Here is a 25,377-nt window from a genome sequence, read left to right as displayed (position 1 = left end):
TCGGCTTATCACTGGGGTGCAACTGAAGGTCGCCAATTAATTTCGGTAATTCGAAATGTTACGTTTGACTTTCATTTAGAGAAGTGGCATTCCTGTTATCTGTCTGAACATTCGGACTCACTAAGCTGAAACGAATATTGTTCGAGGTCACCTCAGTTGAAATTAAATTCTTCAATTGACGAGACACCAGTAGCTCATAGTAGAAAAGTGACATGCGTATAGCGTAAGTTCTATTAAATCACCTTTGGGGAAGTGATCTCGGCCTGAATAGTTATGTTATTTGCAGATATCTTTCCGTTTTGTTGTTGGTGTACGCAGGGCGACTTTGTGAAGCCATAGATGTAGCTTGTGCTCGAGATTGGAACAATGCAGTTCCATCTATCTGCACTATTCTGAAATTTCCGATAGTAAACGAAAATGAGCAGGTGACTATTATCGCTCGGCGACCAGAGCTCGCAGAAAGCCTGTACATTCAAGTGAATACCGTGACAAGACTGCATGCATCATTTTTTGAAACATTTCCAAATTTGAATAGAGTGGTTATTAGCAGAACGCGTGTAAGCCGAATCAACCGGGCTGATCTGCAGAAGGCTGTTAACGTAGACGACTTCGATTTCAACAATAACGAGATCGAGGTTGTCGAGGACTTTTCATTTTCTGGATTAAACAGAGCTACACAACTGAATTTGAGTGGAAATAAATTAATTGCAATTCAACGAAACACCTTCGATGGACTAGTGAGTCTCAAGAACATTTATCTAGGAGACAATCCGATCAAAACAATCGAAGACGGCGCTTTTAATTTCCCACAATTGGAGATATTATCCTTGCAAAACACTAAGTTGACCACACTATCACGCAATTTCTTCCGAGTGAATCCGCCATTAGGTGAGTGCTACATGTCCGGAGACAGCTTGACAACAGTTGGTGATTTCTTCGATGGTATGAAGAACACACTGAGCTGGATCGATTTGAGCGGAAATCCCATCGATGATTTAAGTTTCACGAAGTTTGCAATGTTCCCCGTGTTGAGATTTCTATACATTGCTAAAACTCCGTTCAAGATCGATGGAGATTTATCTACTGCCGAGTCTGCAGAATCAAAATTGACTAGGATTTTGGTATCCGAAGATCAACTAAGTCATGATTTCATCATTAAAGTTCATCGAATTTTCAAGAATCTGTCTGATTTTTACATCCAAAGAACTGAACATAATATAACTTTTACCGACGACGATATTGAGAAGATCATTCCGGGTGTTCATGTATACAGATTTGTCTGATTTGTGAAAATTTTGTAAAGTTTTCCAAATTATGAATTTAGGAACTTTTTAAAAGAAACAAAACAAAATATGTTAATTTAGTAATTTCACCACAGTTTGAGGACTTCCAATGTGTGTTATATGATTTAAAATAACAAGAACTTTAAGACTTAGTTTTTTCGTTTTTAATCGTAGTCCCGTAGTCTCACAATAGCCACATATAAGTTATCGCAAAGTACCGCAAGTGACATAAACTAGCACAAGGTACAGCAAGTCACTTATAAGTTAGAGCAAAGTACCGAAAGTCACTTATAACTTATCGCAGAGTACCGCAAGTCATTTCTAAATTATCGCAAAGTATTGCAAGTAACTTATAAGTTATCGCAAAGTACAGCAAGTCACTTATAAGTTATCGCGAAGTACCGCAAGTAACATATAAGTTATCTCAAAGTAACGTAAGTTGCTTCTAGGTTATCGTTAAGTACCACAAGTGACATATAAGTTGTCGCAGAGTACCGCAAATGACATACGAGTTATTGAAAACTACCGCAAGTTACTTGTAAGTTACCGCAGAGTACCGCAAGTCACTTATAAGCTATCGCAAAGTAACGCAAGTGACATATAAGTTATTGCAAAGTACCGCAAGTTGATTATAAGTTATCGTCAAGTACCGTAAGTCATTTCTAAATTATTCCAAAGTATTGCAAGTCACTTTAAAGTTATTGCAAAGTACCGCAAGTCACTTATAAGTTATCGCAAAGTACAGCAAAAGACATATAAGTTGTCGCAAAGTAACGCAAGTGACATATAAGTTATCGCAAAATACCTCCAGTCACTTATAACTTATCGCATAGTACCGCAAGTCATTTCTAAATTATAGCAAAGTATTGCAAGTCACTTATAAGTTATCGCAAAGTACAGCAAGTTGATTATAAGTTATAACTTATCGCAGAGTACCGCAAGTCATTTCTAAATTATAACAAAGTATTGCAAGTCACTTAAAAGTTATCGCAAAGTACCGCAAGTGACATATAAGTTATCGCAGAGTACCGCAAGTGACATATAATTTATCGCAGAGTACCGCAAGTGACATATAAGTTGTCGCAAAGTAACGCAAGTAACATATAAGTTATTGAAAAGTACCGCAAGTCACTTGTAAGTTACCGCAGAGTACCGCAAGTCATTTCTAAATTTCCTGAATCAGGCCAGTTTCCATTGTTCTGGATAAATAGAGTAGGGTAATTTTTGTTAAGAATAGAAGCCACTCCATGGGTGGAATTTGTGTCATGTACAGGTACAAATTTAGGATTAACAAAAAAATTATTGCAAAGTAAAGCAAGTTGCTTCTAAGTTATCGTTAAGTACCACAAGTGACATATAAGTTGTCGCAGAGTACCGCAAGTGACATACAAGTTATTGAAAACTACCGCAAGTTACTTGTAAGTTACCGCAGATTACCGCAAGTCACTTATAAGTTATCGCAGAGTACCGCAAGTGACATACAAGTTATTGAAAAGTACCGCAAGTTACTTGTAAGTTACCGCAGAGTATCGCAAGTCACTTATAAGTTATCTCAAAGTACCGCAAGTCACTTATAAGTTATCGCAAAGTACAGCAAGTTGATTATAAGTTATAACTTATCGCAGAGTACCGCAAGTCATTTCTAAATTATAACAAAGTATTGCAAGTCACTTAAAAGTTATCGCAAAGTACCGCAAGTAATTTATAAGTCATCGTGAAGTATCGCAAGTGACATATAAGCTATCGCAAAGTAATGCAAGTGACATATAAGTTATTGCAAAGTACCGCAAGTTGATTATAAGTTATCGTCAAGTACCGTAAGTCATTTCTAAATTATTCCAAAGTATTGCAAGTCACTTTAAAGTTATTGCAAAGTACCGCAAGTCACTTATAAGTTATCGCAAAGTACAGCAAAAGACATATAAGTTGTCGCAAAGTAACGCAAGTGACATATAAGTTATCGCAAAATACCTCCAGTCACTTATAACTTATCGCATAGTACCGCAAGTCATTTCTAAATTATAGCAAAGTATTGCAAGTCACTTATAAGTTATCGCAAAGTACAGCAAGTTGATTATAAGTTATAACTTATCGCAGAGTACCGCAAGTCATTTCTAAATTATAACAAAGTATTGCAAGTCACTTAAAAGTTATCGCAAAGTACCGCAAGTGACATATAAGTTATCGCAGAGTACCGCAAGTGACATATAATTTATCGCAGAGTACCGCAAGTGACATATAAGTTGTCGCAAAGTAACGCAAGTAACATATAAGTTATTGAAAAGTACCGCAAGTCACTTGTAAGTTACCGCAGAGTACCGCAAGTCATTTCTAAATTTCCTGAATCAGGCCAGTTTCCATTGTTCTGGATAAATAGAGTAGGGTAATTTTTGTTAAGAATAGAAGCCACTCCATGGGTGGAATTTGTGTCATGTACAGGTACAAATTTAGGATTAACAAAAAAATTATTGCAAAGTAAAGCAAGTTGCTTCTAAGTTATCGTTAAGTACCACAAGTGACATATAAGTTGTCGCAGAGTACCGCAAGTGACATACAAGTTATTGAAAACTACCGCAAGTTACTTGTAAGTTACCGCAGATTACCGCAAGTCACTTATAAGTTATCGCAGAGTATCGCAAGTAACATACAAGTTATTGAAAAGTACCGCAAGTTACTTGTAAGTTACCGCAGAGTATCGCAAGTCACTTATAAGTTATCGCAAAGTACAGCAAGTTGATTATAAGTTATAACTTATCGCAGAGTACCGCAAGTCATTTCTAAATTATAACAAAGTATTGCAAGTCACTTAAAAGTTATCGCAAAGTACCGCAAGTAATTTATAAGTCATCGTGAAGTATCGCAAGTGACATATAAGCTATCGCAAAGTAACGCAAGTGACATATAAGTTATTGCAAAGTACCGCAAGTTGATTATAAGTTATCGTCAAGTACCGTAAGTCATTTCTAAATTATCACAAAGTATTGCAAGTCACTTTAAAGTTATTGCAAAGTACCGCAAGTCACTTATAAGTTATTGCAAAGTACAGCAAAAGACATATAAGTTGTCGCAAAGTAACGCAAGTGACATATAAGTTATCGTAAGTCATTTCTAAATTATCACAAAGTATTGCAAGTCACTTTAAAGTTATTGCAAAATACCTCCAGTCACTTATAACTTATCGCATAGTACCGCAAGTCATTTCTAAATTATAGCAAAGTATTGCAAGTAACTTAAAAGTTATCGCAAAGTACCGCAATTTACTTATAAGTTATCGCAAAGTACCGCAAGTGACATATAAGCTATCGCAGAGTACCGCAAGTGACATATAAGTTGTCGCAAAGTAACGCAAGTAACATATAAGTTATTGAAAAGTACCGCAAGTCACTTGTAAGTTACCGCAGAGTACCGCAAGTCATTTCTAAATTATTGTAAAGTATAGCAAGTTGCTTCTAAGTTATCGTTAAGTACCACAAGTGACATATAAGTTGTCGCAGAGTACCGCAAGTGACATACAAGTTATTGAAAAGTACCGCAAGTTACTTGTAAGTTACCGCAGAGTACCGCAAGTCACTTATAAGTTATCGCAAAGTACCGCAAGTGACATATAAGTTGTCGTAAAGTAACGCAAGTAACATATAAGTTATTGAAACGTACAGCAAGTTGATTACAAGTTATTGTTAAGTACCACAAGTGACATATAAGTTGTCGCAAAGTACCGCAAGTCACTTATATATAAGTTATCGCAAAGTACCGCAAGTAACATATAAGTTATCGCAGAGTACCGCAAGTCACTTATAAGTTATCGCAAAGTACCGCAAGTCACTTATAAGTTATCGCAAAGTACCTCAAGAGACATATAAGTTAGAGCAAAGTACCGCAAGTGACATATAAGTTATCGCAAAGTACCGCAAGTCACTTATATTATAAGTTATCGCGAAGTACCGCAAGTCAATTATAAATTGTCGTGTCAAAATAACAGTTTTAAAAGCGATGTGCTAAAAAGAACAGGTCACTTATAAATTATCGCAAAGTACCGCAAGTCACTTATGAGTTATCTCAAATTACCTCAAGTCACTTATAAGTTATTGCAAAGTACCACAAGTCACTTATAACTTATCGCAGAGTACCGCAAGTCATTTCTAAATTATTGCAAAGTATTGAGAGTCACTTAAAAGTTATCGCAAAGTACCGCAAGTCTTTTATAAGCTATCGCAAAGTACTGCAAGTGACATATAAGCTATAAAGTACCGCAAGTCACTTATAAGTTATAGCAAAATACCGCAAGTCACTTATAAATTTTCACGAAGTGCCGCAAGCGACATTTAAGTTGTCTTGTCAAAATAACAGTATTAAAAGCGATGTTCACAAATTGTTCCCGATTAATGATCTACCTCCGCAGCACCCAATGTAACACACTATTTTCGAAACAAGTGACGAAAAGTAGGACTTTCCTCTGCCTTTATTGCGAAAAACGTTGTATACAACTCGATGATATAGTTATTTATAGAACCGAGGTATAGATGCTATTTTAGGCACTAGATGTGTAGATTGTCACTCGAGGCACTAAAAAGCATTTATCATCGAGTTGTATACAACGTTTTTCGCAATAAAGGCAAAGGAGACAACTTTTCGTCACTTGTTGCGAAAAATTCTTTTTTAGGCACTAGATATGTAGATTGTCACTCAAGGCCGTAGGCGGAGTGTGACAATACACATCGGTTGTATAAATAACTATTTTACATTTCTAAGTGTTCAAAAAACCTTCAAAAAATCCATTCATACTTTAAAAAGGCTAAAAACGTCTAAAGCTTGGCATATCCAAAACGAAGACTTACTACTAAGATCGTCCCGATATAGGTTTCTTCCAAGGTCGTTCAAAATGTCAATCGTCATCTACAGAGAAGGAAACACAACCTCACTTTGAAGTTTCAACGATCAAATTTTTTTCAAGTTGCGGTTATGTTTGCTTCTGTGGATGCGCTCGTTCGTTTTCGACTTTACGATGTAAGAAACCTATAACATTTGGATATGAAATTACCAGTTCAGTGAGTTTGTCATTTTCACAGGAATTTTTCATTAGCGTTATATAGTTGCCCTTGCGTTTGTCACAATCAACGGTCAATACATCCAAATGTAGTGTCTCGACCTAATTGAAATTCGGCAGGATTACGCGGAATGATGTTGCAATCACAGTGGAAATGTGTTTTAGGTTCGGCGCAACAAATTTTTGTGCACTTTTTATGCAAATTTGAAGAATATTGTGTTCTCAATTGTGTACTAACCGAAAGACATATTACCAAGGTAAATTTCCGCCAAGGCAAATATGGGCGGAGGTAATGCCATTCAGACGCGCGGCGTAACACAATAGTTCGATGCTAATGACACCTTTTTTTAAAATGGTTGACTATGACTTACTTGTGTTTCACAAAATTTTGTGCCTATCACAAAACAGATGGCCCAGATTTCTATCCAAATTCGTGTTTTTGAAGAAGTGGAGAGATGGCAGTTATAGCAAACATTCGTGCCACTGCACATCTGATTCGGTTCTGTATGGCGTTACCTCCGCCCATATATCTACCTTGCATATTACATGCTCAAATGACACTTCATGTGATCAAACCTGCGATCACATTATGGAGGCGAAACGTCACAAACCGTCACGCGTCATCAATAATTTCTGCATAACCATGGACGCTAAAAAGCGTAATAACAGAAAAAAACTTGAAAATATCAAAGAATTATTTACAAAACTAAATTCTATTGTTGAGAGTGCGAATGTAAGTATTGAAATTTATTTGAAATGAAAATCCTTAAAATATGTAAAATGAGAAACATGGAACAAATGTTTTGTTCGTTAGGTTACAGGAGAAATTCACAAAGTCACACAAGTCATGGGTGTTGCTATACCGACAGTTGTGACCTTTGATGAGAACCGCTTAAACGCTGTATTAAACGAAGTAAGTATTACGTTAAAGTGTCTTATGCGTTTACTCTTACGTTCCTTGAGTAAGGGGAAACCTAGTGTGTGGTTGCCAAGAGATGACAATTCAGCAAAAAAAAGTCCGTCTACCGTGCTGTTTTTTGCCGATATTGCGGGTAAATTACGTCCGATTTTCATAAACGTTTTTCGTTTGAAAGGTTTTGAAGACCGTAAGGCCCTCACTGGCTGGTTAAATAAACATTTTTTTTCACATTTATGACTAACCGTTTAAAAAAAAACGTTTTCCGCTTTAATTTTCGCTAAGGCATTAGAACCGTACCTTCTCTGTAGAGATTGAACACGATCATCCTGTTATAAAAATATCGAAATTACACTGTATTATGATTGTCCATTTCCATTTTATCCGTTTCAGGAGAGCTTGATGAAGAATTACTTGTATTACCTCTTCGACGACAATGATGTGAGTATAGTCTTATAGTTTATAGTAAAGTATAGTTTATGGGACAAGCACGAATGGAAGCGCGAATGGGATCGATTAAGGGTGGTAAATCTGGAAAATCAGGAAAAATGCATTACAACAACAATTTTCTTACTCACTTCGTTTTCCTTGTAGGAACTACATAAACATTTAACACGTCTACATGTATTGTAACGAACAACTAACAAAAGAAGGGTGAAAGGGGCGTGGACATCACAGGCTCATTTCCTGTTGTAATTCTTGTTGATTTGTCCCCCATCGATCCCATAAGAATAAATACGAAAAACCCGAAAAAGGTCCTTCAGTCCAACATTCGTGCTTGTTTCCTAAACTACAATTTTGTCCATTAGGTATTGAAAAGAAAATTTCCCTTTGTTAGGCTGGGGGAACCAAAAATAAATTGAGTGCAGCATGATCGATGATCGATAAATCATAATGTGAGCCAGAAAACCTGATTTTACTAAAGAACATATTCAACAGAATAACTTTGTGTTTTTGCACACATTGAGTTTTTTTTCGATGGGCACATTTCTCCGAAGTGAACGCTGTGTAAATCTTTTGCATGCGTGTAATTTACATTTGGTAAGTATTTTGTAAACCTACGAGCGGGGGTATTTTATAGCTCGACTAGGTCTCTAACGACCCAGTAAGTCCATGACCTTAGTTAGTTAGTGACCTTAATGGGTTCGTGGCTATATTATGCACGTTGCCATACTACGTTTGAAAAACTACTGTGAAACATGACTTACAGTTTTGTTATTGCTTTCGTAAAAGTAACGTAAAAAATAAAATTTAATGTAATGCGAAATCCAGTATGAAATACATGCATAGAAAACCCGTTCTACTGATTAACTGAATTAAATAAGCTTAATCAAATTCTACAACAAACTTGCTCGAAGCCAGCCTTCTAAGTAGCACTCTTCCTCAGCTACCTCGGCATCGGATCGATCGAATTTGCTGAAAATATCTCCGAAGATTCCTATTGTAACCACCTTTCAGGGATAAATAATAGTAATTTATGCAACCGAGTGATAAATGCTGATGTGTGCCTAAAAAATCATTTATCGCCGAGTTGTATACAACGTTTTTCTCAAAAAAATCCAGCGAAGGTTTGTCATTTTGTCACTGAGTTGAGAAAAGAATTTTTCATTATGGATCCGATTCAGTCGTATAAACACAGACGGACGGACAGAATGCTTTGACCATATCGTGAGCTTCGTATGCGACATGTTACAAACGGTATATTATTGTCCGTCCGCAACATTTTACTCCGCAGAAAACCATGCACTTAATTTGTGAATGACCGTCCGATAGGTGTAACTGGGTATGATGTCAGTACATAATTAAGGTTTTTACACTAATTCGAAACTGAGATATTTCACTCCTATTATTGCATATCATAGTCGCATATGCAACTTCTCTCTCCTAATAAGTGTCTAGAAAAATTTTGTGTTCGTACTTCAGAAACCAAACGATTTATAATAGAAATGAAAATTACAAAAATCATCTGAACAATAATTATTCGTAGTTAAGCCCGAACTTTTTGTTGAACAGTTTCAGCTTCGTCACTTGAGCTTTCTCTTTCTCATTGTACGGCACATTTTGTCGATATTCAAAGAATAGATTTTTTGCATTAGCCACGTAACCATTTGATGTTATCATCTGCGCCCGTGCGTGTCCATCCGGATCTGGCGGATACACGAAGCCTGGACACGGTTTGCATGTTTTGTTTGAGTTAAATTTTATCCAGCCGAACGCTAGTTTGAGCAGAATTGGTCGACACGCATTCACTATCGGATCGTCTGACCTGAATATCTGAAAAGATAAGAAATGAGCACATACAATGAATAAGGACTTCCTATGCGTCATTCACAGAAAGCGCCAAAATGAGTAGCGATATGATTCGGTATAGGAGAAATTCATTTTACTGCTGAATGTGTTTATTAGACCCATACGAAGTACGAGAGTCTTATGCGTTTACTCTTACATTTGTTACACGTCGTGTTGTCCCTAAGTCCCTAAGTGTGGTTGCATATACATGCCAAATCAGCAAAAAAAAATCATGTCCGTCTGTCTGTCTTCACGATAACTCGAGTAAAACGTATCCAAATTGAATTTTTTTGTGCCGTTCAAAAGACAGGCTAAGTTCGGTCGACTCACTCCTGAGATAAGGTAGAAGAAGTGCTATTTTCGGCCCCGGTAACGGTTTATCGCCTACAGCTATGTGAAATATATGTAGCTAAGAAGTTAATAAAAGCTGCTGACAAAACCTTTTAAGAAAAGAAAGTTTGTAAAAATCGGATCAGCGGATCGGAAGTTAGAGTCAACAGAGTAAGCGTGAGCCCGACTATTCGACCGTGCAATGAACGTAGCAATTTTTGTCGATATCTCGGATAAAATACGTGTGATTTGATGATTGGTTATGTGCTGGGTGTATTTTAGGCATCCCATATATTTTAGATGTAGAATGGCCCTTTATACATACATAAAGAAAGTGTATTTCGTGCTGGGCTTTCAAAATTTCTTTTAGCAATTTTAATGGGAGGTATAGTTTAGAGATAGTTTTAATGGAAAGATTTAAGGATAAAGAGAGTGAAGTTGCACAGTAATAGTACATTACTATACAAGGGAAGGAAAGTGATATCTCGTAATTAGATGAGAAAAAGTATCTGAGGGCGGCAGCCCGAGGTACTTTTACTCATCGTGATACGAGATATAACTTTATTTCCCGTGTGTAGTATATATAACGTTTTTTACTATGCGAGTGATGTAAAGGTTATTGCCTATACATGTAATAGCCTCATTACATGCAACAGCATAGTAAAGGGTCTTTACACGAATAGACGTTTCGACAATACGAAAATTTTGTTGTCGCTTCCCAAATTCCGATATTAAATCAAAATCACTATCGAAGATACCACCTATGACAGTCAAAGTGAATATTTTCACAATTAAAAGATAACCAAAATTGAGTATAATTCTCACTTCAACTGCATTAGCCGATCAATAATGAGTTTCAAGGAGAGGATAGGGTGTAACATGCTTAGGAAGTTCGCGAGGCTAAGGGTCAAAAGTAGGAATAAAATGCAACAAACCTCATTATCAGTAGTGTCCATGATTCCACTTTCAACAATATCTCGGCCCTCACGTTCGGCAATGTCTCGACCTTCACGTTCAGCAATGTCGCGGCTCTCACGTTCGGCAATGTCTCGGTTCTCAGATTCGGTAATGGCTCGGTTTTCGATGGTTTGTTGTTCCTCATTTTTGGCCAGATTGTTTTCCAATTCTAAGATCTGACGTTGTAGGTCCGGTACGATGGTTACTATTTTTCTTTTAAACGAGATAAATTCTTGTTCTAGCTGCTTGTAGTTCACGGACGCAGCTATAAGTTTTCCGTCTGCCTCTTTCAGTGAATTTTCAAAATTTTTCTTTTCGACAACCAGCGCTTTTATTTCCTCTTCCTTACTCGCAAACCAAAGTGCCGATCCGCTCAAATCAGCCTCCAATTTGGCAATATGTTCCACCTTCATTTTTTCCACTTCTTCGAATCCTTTCTTTTCGGCAACCAGCGCTCCAACTTCTCTTTCCTTACTAGCTGCATAAACGGTCCACACATTAAGATCAGCCTCCAATTTAGTAATTCGGTCCATTTTTATTCTTTCCGCTTCTTCCAATCTCTCCTTTTCGGCAACCATCGTCTTCAGTTCCTCTTCTTTACTCGCAGCATACACGGTCCATCCGATCACATCAGTTTCCAGTTTAGAAATGCGCTCCACTTTCATTTTTTCAGCTTCTGTTAATATCTTCTTCTCAGCGACCAGATCTTCGACTTCTTTTTGTTTACTCGTAGCATCATCCTCTAATTTCGCGATGTTTTGTAGAACTTCAGCTTTTGTTCTTTCCACTGTCTCCAAATGCTTCTTCACATCTAACAGTGCTTGGCGTGCTCCTTCTAATTCTGTTTGTAGTGTTTCATTCTTCTCGGTCATTTCGAACAGCGATACATTGGCTGCGGCAACTTCTACTTCTTTCTTTTTCAGTTCAAGCATTACGTCAAAATTGGATGGGTCGAGCCAATTTGTTAAAAGTCTCACGTTGTCCCGTATTTCCGTCATCATTTCACACGAACTTGCTAACATAGGATAGGATATAAACAAGTCGAATGGATTAATTTTTTGATGAGAAAAGGGGTCATTCATAAAGTGCGCACGCTGTTAAGGGGGAAGGAGGTTTAGACGAAAGCGTGCGTTTCATACATTTTTGGGTGCAGGTGGAGGGGGTCTAAAATTCGTCATTTTTAGCGTGCGCCGTATGTGAATGGCCCCCTAAGACTATAATTGAAGTATGAGAACAACGTTTTCTTTAAATACTACTTACAAGCGCTTGAGTCACCAGTTACGACGTAGTCTACTCGTGATCGTTTTGGCGGATAACCTGTAATTATTCATTGATAGTTTACTGAGCAGGCGACGAGATCAACGAGAATTGCTTTTCATGATTTTGGGTGTTGGCCAAATTTGCGGTGTATATGTAGTGGCCACATATTACCCGAATACTAGCAATGCATCTCTTGATAAGACATGACACATAATGCGGTTTAATGCTTAAGAGGTCGCCAAACTAATTTTTTTAGTAACTTCATCAAGTGGAAGTAATTTTCTAATTGCAAAACATAATGTAAGGGCAACCGCATAGACTTTCATCGATAATTTAAATGGCTGCATTGTCATTAGAAACATTTGACTTACTGTTCCCATCATCAACAGTGAGATCGTCGTCATGATCCATTGTATTATCAATTTCTTCGCTTCGGCTCTCTGGTGAATTCGACAATGAAACCTGTAAAAATATCTTACGTAGTGACTAGACTATTACAGAAACAACAGACTATGATGGGAACTATTTTAGCTCAGCTCAATTCATCCTTATTCATCTCAAGACTTAATTGAGATAATTTTAGAACTTACATGTATCCTTCATCCTTTTAGGAAAAATATAGAGATTTGGTGTTTCTCATACTGAGATTTATGTATATCATCCGAATATCCGGCATTATTGTCGAGATAATTTTAAGATCATGGCTTGAAACATGTAAAGAAACATTTTCTTGATATCTCATTCTACTGGAAAATCTTGAGTTCAGCCAAAATAAGTCACATAGCTTATGGCCCTTTCTAGTCTTTGTTCTGTATTTTTTCTTTTTATGAGAAACATGGCCGTATAAATGAAGGCCCTGAGAAGTCAGAAAGTAGACAATCCCTAAATTTTATCGCTCTCGATCATTTTTAATCTCTTCTCAAATGTCACGAGGGCTGAGAAGTGAGAAATAGAAAGTCTCTCGCCGGCGATCATTAAATTACATCCCAGTAATTTATGGCCCAGGGCGCTAGAATTGTTACACCTTGAATAATGTGCATATAAACTCACTGTTCCTCCAGTTTATACCCAAGTTATATACTCGAGTAATCAAGACAATCAAACACAAAAAAAGGAAGACGTTAAAGAAAACTCACAGCATCATTTACGGAGAATTCTCCGAGTTGTAGTGCTTTCCAGCAAACATGCAGATGTCCATCTCGAATAGTAAAGGATCTCATTTTCTTCGACAACTGAATCGGATCGCAAACGTCAATCAAACTGGGGGCCTTCACAAAACATTTCAATCGATCCGTTGTACTGGCACTGCAACTTAATTTTACGATCCGAAGTCGCATTTTTGTGAAAAGGATAGTGTCCACGTCATCTGCTTTAACAACTCTGCCATTTGATGTCACGTATTTTCTTTGGGGAGCTTCCCACCCTTCGCCGAAAAGTTTCTTTCCAATTAGAGGGTAATTTTTCGAACACCAAAAGCCAATCAGTTTCGACTGCCAGATGCGTTGACCTCTGGAATTTAGCATTCTCCAATTGTCTGATATTTCGTCGACAATATTTAGCTGATCTGTCGTCATCCCCGCCTTTAATCCACAGAGGTAATTATCTTCAAATTTTGTACGGGCCACGATATTTTTTAAAATTGAAAGGAACATATCCTCATTCCATTCCATACAAATTGGTAACAAAACCGAAACGGAGGTGATAGAGTCTCCTTCCATTGTAAATTCTAAAAAACTTCGTTTTTTTGTAGACACACTTTTAATATTAGCGAGTGAAAATTTGCCCTGTGCGGCGTATGACATTTACGTTTTATTCATGCTACAGTGACTTCGATCAACAATCTCATATTATTATTTTTAGATGAGGTTTCTACTAAGGCGGCTCTTTGAATTAGAAATAAGACATTATGATGATTTGAATATTATTTATTTTCTTATTCGCGAACTTTCGTGAATTTTCAAGATATTCACTGTTTGTGTTAGAGATCAAGAATGAACCATAAACAGATTTATCAAACATTCGTCGGAAGTTCATTCAGCTCTCTCGAAGAAAACTAATTGTTTTTAAGTGTTACGGAAATGAAAATCATTCAAAATATTCATTTATTATTGCCTAATCACGTAAATAACAGTACGTCCGTGGCAAAACGAAGCACCCTTTCTACTATCTCAGGTTCTGAAATACTTAAAACTTATACCATCACTAATTTATTTTAACATTCATACAGTGATAATTTCGCATGTCGATAGGAAATGGTGAGTTGTTATAATATAACTCACAACCATTCATAAAAAATACAATCGTGAAACCTACGCATTGTTAACGCTCTTTATCATTTTAAAGTATAAACATTGCTAACCTGAATTGATCAGCAAATAATATGTTATGAGGGTATAGTCAAATCATTGAATGTATCTATAATAAACTGACCGATGGGTATGTAAATACCATTGCTTAAAACAGTCGCTACATCACGAAGTTCAAATTTCCTAGATAATGCAGAAGTTGTTGCGCTACCTACAAACTTGATGCATTTTCTAAATATATCTTTTCGTTCCGGCTGCGCCGTACCTTTGAATTTACTTTGAGATTTTTACGTTGGCAGTATTGTGTTGTATGTATGTGCACAAATAATAACACTAGTAATAGCAGCCAGGATTGACTATTACTGCGGGAAACGTAAATAATATTCAAGACACCTATCAATAATTTTGTTTAATCTCTTAAGCTGAAAACGTCGTATGAATATCAGTGCTTTTTCGACGATTGACAGATTCATTTAATTCAACCAAGCAACCCGGTTTTCAAGTATGAAGTGTGGCTATCGATACGGTCAGATAAAATTGGTGTGCTCTTTCGTGATACTTTTTAATTTCGATAATTTGTGTACATTAGTGTTCAATGTTAATCAAATTGGCACCAATCAGAATGCAAAAAAACGATCAGATTACATCAACTCAAATCCCCATGCAATGTAGTGAATCGGGGCAATGGATGAACAACGGCAGTTACTCGTCCTCGACCATTGCACAATTTCCATCCATCGAGTATGGGGATATGATTCGAAACTGGACAAATATTCATTCCGAAGGCTCTTGGCCAAATTTTCAATCGCAACCACCGGTTCATGATTGCCATCAATATAATTTCTCTCATATCGAACAATGGCGGACTCTAAACGAGGCAAGTGAAATTATATCGTCATTCGAGTCAAAAATTAATGTTGTGGAACGCAGGATTACCGTCAAAACGAATATTTTCAGAACCATACATCGGGCAGTCATGGATACGCATCCACCGGCCAGTTTCCACACCAGGACTATCGTCAAAATGATGGCAACCGCGCACAGCCCTCATATCAACTGCTGCAACCGGTTCAGAATTGCCATCAATATAATTTCTCTCAGATCGAACAATGGCGGACTCTAAACGAGGCAAGTGAAATTATATCGTCATTCGAGTCAAAAATTAATGTTGTGGAACTCAGGATTACCGTCAAAACGAATATTTTCAGAACCATACATCGGGCAGTCATGGATACGCATCCACCGGCCAGTTTCCACACCATGACTATCGTCAAAATGATGGCAACCGCGCACTGCCCTCATATCAACTGCTGCAACCGGTTCAGGATTGCCATCAATATAATTTCTCTCAGATCGAACAATGGCGGACTCTAAACGAGGCAAGTGAAATTATATCGTCATTCGAGTCAAAAATTAATGTTGTGGAACTCAGGATTACCGTCAAAACGAATATTTTCAGAACCATACATCGGGCAGTCATGGATACGCATCCACCGGCCAGTTTCCACACCATGACTATCGTCAAAATGATGGCAACCGCGCACTGCCCTCATATCAACTGCTGCAACCGGTTCAGGATTGCCATCAATATAATTTCTCTCAGATCGAAGAATGGCGGACTCTAAACGAGGCAAGTGAAATTATATTGTCTTTCGAGTCAAAAATTAAATGTTGTGGAACCCAGGATTACCGTCAAAACGATTATTTTCAGAACCATACATCGGGCAGTCACGGCGATGCATCCGTTGGGCGGTTTCCATACCATGACTACCGTGAACATGGTCACAGCCTGGCAGAGTCGGTAATCCATCAGAATAGATATTCTGAAATTCCCACGCAATGTAGTGGATCGGGGCAATGGATCGATAACGGCAATGGCAGCTATTGGTCCACCGTTGCACAAGTTCCGTCCATCGATTATAAGCAACAACAAAATGAACAATACGTACCTCACAGCTGCAATCTGTTAATGGTAGGCAAAAAATTGTTGAAAAAATATGGAGGGTATCGTCTTGCATAATCAATCATAACTTTCAGCAAAATACAGTATCAAGCGAAAATTATTTATCAACCGGTAAATCAGTATCGAAATCGAAAGTCACTGCGTCATCTAGTCGATCAGAGGTAATTCCATTGTTAGCGTTAAGCATTTTTACGGGCCCGAGACAATTTCAAAATTTAGTAATGATCACTGATGGCGGACATTAGGTTGTCCTTGGTGTTTTAAATCCTGTTTGGATTCGAATGAAATCATTTTTACAACAACAAAAGACAGTGTGTCATTGAACCGAATCGGTGTCGGTCAATCATTAATTATCAAGATGACAATTTTTCGTAGGAAAAATGAAGTGAAGAAATCGTAAAAATGTTGAGATTGTCTTGCAATCCAATTTGTTTTTTTGCAATACAATCTTCAATGTTTATTCTAATATGAACCAATTGTCCAATAGAACAAAACTTGAATTTTCGTACGCTAGATATCGAACAATTTTTGAATCACATAAGCTCATTTCTGCATAGTCTACAAACACAACCGAATTACAATACGTGTGTCTTATAAATGCAATCATTTTTGTATTTTATTGTTATTGATATTGTGTCAACTGAAGTAACTCTTACCGGTCTGGACAAAGTTTGATTTCGTCATTTCAACTAAGAAATGGAGTAAAAAAAAATCGGCAGACTTTAAGACTGCACAGACCTAGATGTCAAATAGGTCAAATGAAAGTGACATGATTTATATGTCAATGTATAGACCCGTTCAACTACATGGGGTATTCAAGTTTAAAGTCACATTTGTAACATTACGTATCGAAACGTAATTACTTACGAATTAAATGAAAAGAGTATTCTGTTGCAATCTGTTGTTTAACCATTAATTTCCGGGTTTTGTTATTTTACGTGCTTCTGGTCTTTTTTTGAGTACATTTTTCGCATTTAAGTACGAGGTTCATAATTTTTGTTTTGACGAGTGGGAATACATCCCTCCTCTTCGGGTCGGGTCATAACGTCCCCACTCGTCAAATAAAAATTTGGAACCTCGGACGTAATGTACTAATAAATTTTCCAAGAGTTCTGTTCAGTGTTATGGGAATGTAAAAGTATGTTTTCCCAACGAACACCGATATTCAAATATAAATAAAATTGACACGAAAATGGCACTGTGAAGTCTTTGACTGCTGTTATGACATGGCGACTAATTTGATATTTTTGATTGTGATACGAATTAGTCATGCAGGAAAGTTCTCGGTTCTTTCTGAATGTGGTTATTTGAAAATTTTTAGGTCCCAGATAGTAGTGTGCATTCACTGGACGCTACAGTGGCTATGAAACCTAAAGACCAATTAGGATGCGACATCCGTGACATGTATATGAAAACATCCGACCAGTCAGCGAAGAAATTGTGTTGTCCATTTTGTCAAAAGTTGTTCATAAAATTGGCAAGACACATGGAAGTGAAGCATTATCAGCAGCCCGATGTTCAAAAGTTCATGAAACTTCCGAAAGGTAACTAAACAAAACGAACATTTGTTCTCTTCGAATTTTTAAATAATTTTTCTATTGACTTTCTATTAAAGTCTTTACTAAATATTGATGGACCCGTTTTCAAACTAAAACTTACTACTTCGACCATCTGAGGGACACAAATTTTAAAATCGAATATTCAAGAATCGGCGCTTTTGATTTACCTGTGGAAGAATTTAGTAATGCTTTTAATGCTCCCCATCAGGATTTGCCTCAGACCTTTATAACCCGTATACGATTTGTTTCATACGAAAAAAGCTCTCGACATTTTCAATTTATACGATTAGATATTTTACCGTTGTTAGGTAAATTGTTAGGTTTCATTCCAAAATGCTAATTTTTACTTTCATTGCACATTTTAACGGTTTAAACCATCAATTTGATTTTAAGTTGACATAAAATTTAAATCACATAAAAACGAGGTGCGTAACCCCTCTCCACTTGTACGCTTTTTCGGAACTCTTCCCTACCCCATCGGTGAGCACAAACTTTCGTACTTTATGTATGGCCCCTAGGTTAGATTAACACGCCAGACATTAGCAAAGTACACCTTTGATATATGGGATGTGTTATGCACTAGCCATTTTTTTTTTCATTTATAAAATGTCATTTAAACATGGTTAGTGCATAACTCCCCTCATATTGTGCTTTGGATATTATTTTTACCCTAATAAATTTTATAGTTTTGTCCATCGATAGTTTTGAACTATTCTTCGGCTCAAATCACAACAGTTGCATTCTAACAGAATAATATGAACCATGTGTTGGTTGCTTCACCTTAGTTGTTTCACATACAAATCTCGATAATTTTGATTTCTTTAAATCCGCGGATCTTTGAGTTAGTCATTCAAATGAAATTTCCTCGATTATTGCGTGAAACAACATTTATAGGTGCTATTTACATCTCGAACGTTTCATCAAACGTGATATTTCTCAACTTTGATGTCTTTCCGAAACATTTTTCCATAAAATTTTCCGATCATTCAGTTCTTATGTGAGACGACGATTGGTTAATCACAGTAACGTAGTATAGTCGCAAAAGTGATCATTTTCGACAGATGTCAGTTGTCTATTAAGAGTACCACTAATGTTTGAAGTGCGTCGATCCACTTCATCTACTTTAAGTTCAACGGTATGTTGCCTAATACGTTTTGTGACTTGTAAAATTTACACTGTTTTGCTCATTTGTCCACTTTCGGACGTCGCTGTGTTCATCACACTTATTCCCAAAAAAACCAGTTTCGGTCTACATTCAACGTACTCCACGTAAAAGTGATCATAGTCGACAACTGTTTAATAGAGTTCTATTTTATCTAAAACTGTTTTTTACAGTGATATTTGTATTTGTATTTGTGATATTACTAGAGTTTCGTAAAGTACCACTTTTGCTTGCATTGCGTTGGTGAATCTCGTATCCAAAGTTATGCTAGTAGACAAGTCTGAATTCTCAAATTGGGTTTTACCTTTCTACGTTTACAGGTTCAAAAGAGCGTCGAGCCATACAAGATTCTTTGCGCAAAATTGGTCAGGATAATTTCAATAAAAACGCTGCATTGAACAAAAAGGAACTCATTCCTAGTCGGAGATCGAACCCAAAACACAATCGAAAAGCTGTCGATCAAAAAACCTGTCCTTATTGCTTCGGTTCGTACGCTAAGTCCGGAATTCATTTCCACATTAAGAACAAGTGCCCACAGAAACCTATCGAAGATGAAAGAACAAAGGGAGAGCGTGTACTACCAGCGTTGACGTCTTCAGTGGAGCGGCGATACCGCGAAAACGCATGTCCGGCTTTACAGGCCGTATTCGATAATTGTCACAACGACGATATTGTTCGTGGTGTTAGATTTGATTGGCTCGCCATAGTGTATGGCAACAAATTGACATTGAAATACAGTAAACCAAGACATAGGAAAATGATCAAAAATCGAATGAGACTGATCGGACGGGTTTTGAGTGCGTTGAAAATTATCGAGCCAGAAGTCACCGAATTAGCACGCTTTCTCGTGCCAAAATATTACGATCGAGTGGTGGAGGCAATCAGAACCGTTGCCCGTGTTGACGAAGTGCGCAACGAATTCGTTGCACCAGCCACTGCATCCAGTGCCGTTACCGCTATTAGACAGATCTGTGAAATGCTTATTGTGGAATACATTAAACAAGACGATCAGGAGAATCAGCGCACTACCCGAGATTTTTTGACGGTAATGAACTCTGACATGCACATTTCGATCAACAAGATGGTCAATGAAACCCAGAGCCGGATGGCACGGCAAAGGACAGTGATTCTACCGTCGTCGGACGATGTGAAACGACTTGCGCAATACCTCGAAGCAGAACGAACTGCATGTTACAACGAGTTGTCACAATCGTACAATTTCGATAGTTGGAAACGTTTGAACGAACTCGTTATGGCATCTATAATTATCTTCAACAGAAGACGTGTTGGAGATACGGAAAATATTTTGGACGAAGACTTTGCGCGTAAGGAGATGATAAACGACGATACAAGTGCAGAGCTTTTGTCGACCCTCCCAGAACATTCAAAACAAATTGCAACCCAGTACAGCCGAATGAAGGTTCGTGGAAAAAAGAACCGAACGGTTCCAGTGTTACTGAAAGCAAACATCGCTGAGTGCCTCGAACTACTCATTTCACATCGGAAAGCGGCTGGAGTCTCCCCACTTAACAATTTTTTGTTCGGATTGCCTTCCAAAAAAGATATTTACCAAGTTGTGGACGCGGGTCGAATTTTGAGAAAATTTGCCAAAGCTTGCGGAGCCGAAAATCCATCACTTTTGACCGCCACAAATTTAAGAAAACACTTGGCAACAATATGTGTTACATTGCAATTAAACGATACGTCTGTAGCAGACGTAGCGGAATTCATGGGGCATGCGGAAAAAGTACATCGCGATCATTATAGACAAAACCCAATTGAGCGACAAATTGTCCAAATGTCGCAGGTGTTGGAAGCTGCCCAGGGTAATTTGACGGTCACAAATGAAGATGCAGTTCAAAGCGGACAAGAGCACGTCAATAAGGGTCGTAAACGGAAGTCGGTATCATCAGATCTAAAGGGAACGAGTGAGTAACTCAAAAATTTAATCATTTACAGACTGTATGTACACCACCAGAACGAACATCGGGATTGCAAAAAATGTGTATCCGCGGTGTCCAGGATAGCGGGAAATTTTTGGAAAAATGTTTTGAATACCGGGAAATCGAATGATTGCTGAACGAAATAGTGGGAATTGTATATAACGGGAAGTCACTTTCCCCTCTTTGGATACCGGGAAGAAAACATTTTTTGCAACCGCGACGAACATAGTGTTGCCTGTTTCATCTGCTTACTTCGTTAGTATTAACGTTCATTTTGTTGATTAGCCAGAGATCATCGCTTATTTTCTTCGCTTTTGTTGATACCAACTTGTCTGCGGAAGGTTGAAACCCTTTGTCTTATGAAATTTGAATTGACTCAACTGTTATACAGGATCTGGTATTTTTAAGGTTTTTTATTGTTGGCCATCCCGCTAAAATAATGCTCTTCGGTTACAACTTTGAATGTTCCGCCTCTGACCGTACTCATGTTTACATGTTTCGTTTATTTTTACTCTTTTATTATTTGAAAGGGTAGTCCTACCTACCGCCTCTCTGCTTGATTTTCTGAATCTGATAAGATCACATCAATCTTTCTGATAAAGTTTATATCATTCACGGATTCATCTTTAATATCTTTTGCCAGAGCAAGTCATAACAGATTCACAAACAGCGAGTGAAACAGGCAACCAATTTCTAACCGATACAATTAGCTTTGACAGCGTTTGCTCTTTCCTTTCTTTATTCATATATTTAATTTTTTAGGAAAGTCTCGACGAGCTTGCAAGCCGACCAATTGAAAAATACCCTGTGAGCTGTTTGTGCTACCTATTTTTTTCATTATTTTACTTAAATTTAATTTTTCATTTTAATAATCGACTATTGTTCAAAAAAAAGATTTTATGCTAAGCATTTTAACACAAATATAATCGCTTAAAAGACCAGAAATATTGTAACTACCGTAATTAATTGAATCGCTTGCCAGTTTTATTAAAAATTGACGTTGAATTGAGAGGGATTTTCATTGTACTTTTACTTGACCCACAAAAAGATAACTTCTTTGAAGCTTACGGTAATTAGTTGATAAATGTATCGCATTGTTACAAGAAATTACCTAGCCAGCAAGCAATTAGCACCGTTACCCTTATTAAATTGATAAAAGCCCCGTACCCCGATTGCCTAGCGTTCCCTCATGCCAAGCGTGTTCCCGTATACCTAGCGTCCTACATACCCAAAGAGTCATTGGTCATTGCGCAGAGCGCAATTAGGAAAGCCCACACAAAGTACCAAAAAAAACAAACAAATTTTTGAAAAAAAAATTACCGTCGTCATTTACTCTCTCAACGAGACCAAACCGTGACCCGTGATCCGATTTTGACAAATTTTTTCCCTGAAAGGTACGGTCTGTAGCTGTGATCCGTTGCATATTGGCGAAGATATGTGCGAAAAACCTTGACAAGCCATCGAACACAACTTTGGTCAATCAGGACCGATTTTGCTCATATTCGAAATTAGATCTACAATTTCGATTACCTTTCAGGGAAAAAAAACGAAATTGGATCAGATTTACTCAACTTATCGTGCACACGGACAGACGGACATTTTTTTTGCTGATTTGCCATCTATAGTGATAGGGAAACACTTTGGCGTTATTTAGGTTATTGTAGCTTGTCTGTTCAGTATTAAAAATGAGTTGAAACAGCTGGTGTGGTGGTGTGTAACTATGCATACCCGCGTTTGTGCAAAAATGTTTTGTTAATATGATACTTATCTTAGTTGTATCAGATTTTGTTTTTATAAGTGTAAGTGGAATGTATGCTCCAAATTTTAGTACAAAACTAATTGGAAGTAAATGCTTGACGGTTTTAATTAATCACGGACAACACAAAGAACTGAGTAAAAATCGAAGTTTGCAATTTCGATGCGATGGTAAAAATCTCAAAAAATCGTTAAAATAAAATTTGGAACTGCTTACGTAGTGTACTTTACGTCATTAGGCAATGTGAATACATACGTCTCATATTAACTTTAATTAACTCGCCATTTACATGACTTCGACACGCACTAAAGCACTCCTGATGTTAGATTAATTAGACTCGTGCGACGTGCTGATGTGTTTACCCTTATGTTTGTAACACGTCGAGTTGGAGCTTCTGAGTAGGAAACCTATTATAGTTTCCTAGAGATGCCGAATATGCTAAAAAAGATATCCATCTGTCTGTCCCGTTATCACGATAACTCGAGTAAAACGGATCCGAATCCCTCCACTTGAGTGAAACGTATAACGCAGAGTAAGCCAAAGAAATTTTCGCATACTTCGATTAAAGTATTACTTTATTTTTTTCTATTACCCTGCTAGGAGCTTTGGGGGTACCATTAAAAGAGGGAAAAACACAAGTTTACAAGTTAACCCGCATCTTACCGTGTCCAACGATACCAATCATGTCATACATATGTCGCGACAAGTATCTTTAATAGACACCAGAATTTTCACTTACATTTTCAATTTGATTCGTTGCAAATCTTCTAATTGTCCCACACAATTCTAAAGAAAGCCGAGTGCGGTACCCTTTAATAGGTTTACGGTATTTCCAATTATTTACTTGTAAGTTGCGGTAGTTTGCGGTAACTTTAAATAGGTTTTTGGTGATTGTCGATATTTTATATGTAAGTTCGGTGCTTTGTGGTATCTTTCAAGCTGTTTGAAGTGGTTTGTGGTCCCTTTTAATATGTTTGCGATGTTTTGCGTTGTTTAATAAGTAAGCTGCGGTGCTTTGCGGTAGCTTTAATAGATTTGCGGTATTTTCCGATGATTTACATGTAGTTTGCGGTAACTTTGTTTGCGGTGTTTTGCGATGATTTATAAATAAGTTGTGGTGCTTTGCGGTCACTTTCGATAGATTTGCTGTATTTTGCGATGATTTGTAAGTAAGTTGCGGTGCTTTGCGGTACTTTTTAATAGGTTTGCGGTGTTTTCGGATGATTACATGTAAGTTGCGGTGCATTGTGGTGACTATTAATAGGTTTCCGGCACCACAAAAATCACCACAAAGCACCGCAACTTACATGTAAATCATCCGAAAACACCGCAAACCTATTTAAAGGTACCGCAAACTACCGCAACTTACTTACAAATCATCGCAAAATCCAGAAAAACTATTAAAAGGGACAGCAAACACCGCAACTTTTTTATAAATCAACGCAAAACACCGCAAACCTATTAAAAGGTACCGCAAATCCACGCAAATTACTTACAAATCATCGCAAAATACAGAAAACCTATTAAAAGGGACTGCAAAGCACCGTAACTTATTTATAAATCACTGCAAAACACCGCAAACCTATTAAGAGTTACGCAACTTACATAAAAATCATCGAAAATCTATTTAAAGGAACCGAAAACCATTGCAAAATGTTTTGCGATGGTTTGCGGTGTTTTGCGATGGTCTACGATGGTTTACGGTGTTTTGCGATGGTTTGCGGTACCTTTAAATAGATTTTCAATGATTTTTATGTAAATTGCGTAGGGCGTAGCTTTTAATATGTTTGCGGTGTTTTGCAGTGATTTATAAATAAGTTGTGGTGCTTTGCGGTCACTTTCGATAGATTTGCTGTATTTTGCGATGATTTGTAAGTAAGTTGCGGAGCTTTGCGATACCTTTTAATAGGTTTGCGGTGTTTTCGGATGATTTACATGTTGCGGTGCATTGTGGTAGTTTGCGGTGTTTTGCAGTGATTTATAAATAAGTTGCGGTGCTTTGCGGTCCCTTTTGATAGGTTTTCTGTATTTTGCGATGATTTGTTAGTAAGTTGCGGTGATGTGCGGTACCTTTTAATAGGTTTGCGGAGTTTTGCGATGATTTATAAATAAGTTGTGGTGCTTTGCGGTCACTTTCGATAGGTTTGCTGTATTTTGCGATGATTTGTAAGTAAGTTGCGGGGCTTTGCGGTACCTTTTAATAGGTTTGCGGCGTTTTGCGATGATTTATAAAAACGTTGCGGTGCTTTGCGGTCCTTTTTAATAGGTTTTCTGTATTTTGCAATGATTTGTAAGTAAGTTGCGGTAGTTTGCGGTAACTTATAATAGGTTTGCGGAGTTTTGCGGCATTTTTATGATAACTTATTTGTGTTACGGTGCCCTGCGGTAACTCATAAGTAGATTGCGTCAATTTATATTATATGAAGTATAATCAATCAGCCATTAAATTACATTCACATATTTAAAATAACAAAGTCCCCAAAGTTGTAGTTATATTAAATCGAAAAAAAAAAAATAATAGGCCATTCTATAGGTTCCCAAATGCATAGTTATATGACTGTATAAAAATTTACAGTTTATTTCAATTCAAATAAACATCGGTTACGGCA

General features: G+C 37.3%; 2 protein-coding genes across 2 annotated transcripts; both read left to right on the top strand.

The window, feature by feature from the left end:
* Nucleotides 1–58: 58 nt before the first annotated feature.
* Nucleotides 59–25,377, top strand: LOC119085549 (vasorin-like). Its single transcript, XM_037195968.1, has 3 exons — nucleotides 59–223; nucleotides 287–1,302; nucleotides 25,336–25,377. The coding sequence occupies exons 1-2, from the start codon at nucleotides 213–215 to the stop codon at nucleotides 1,281–1,283; spliced, it is 1,008 nt and encodes a 335-aa protein (XP_037051863.1). The 5' UTR covers nucleotides 59–212; the 3' UTR covers nucleotides 1,284–1,302; nucleotides 25,336–25,377.
* LOC119085480 lies at nucleotides 17,712–21,142 on the top strand. Its single transcript, XM_037195896.1, has 4 exons — nucleotides 17,712–17,892; nucleotides 19,390–20,489; nucleotides 20,877–20,972; nucleotides 21,029–21,142. The coding sequence occupies exons 1-4, from the start codon at nucleotides 17,712–17,714 to the stop codon at nucleotides 21,140–21,142; spliced, it is 1,491 nt and encodes a 496-aa protein (XP_037051791.1).

The sequence above is a fragment of the Bradysia coprophila genome, unplaced genomic scaffold (genome assembly GCF_014529535.1).
Source record: "Bradysia coprophila strain Holo2 unplaced genomic scaffold, BU_Bcop_v1 contig_94, whole genome shotgun sequence".
Taxonomy (NCBI): Eukaryota; Metazoa; Arthropoda; class Insecta; order Diptera; family Sciaridae; genus Bradysia; species Bradysia coprophila.
Note: the sequence above shows the minus strand (reverse complement) of the source record. Positions and strands in the feature narration are given on the sequence as shown.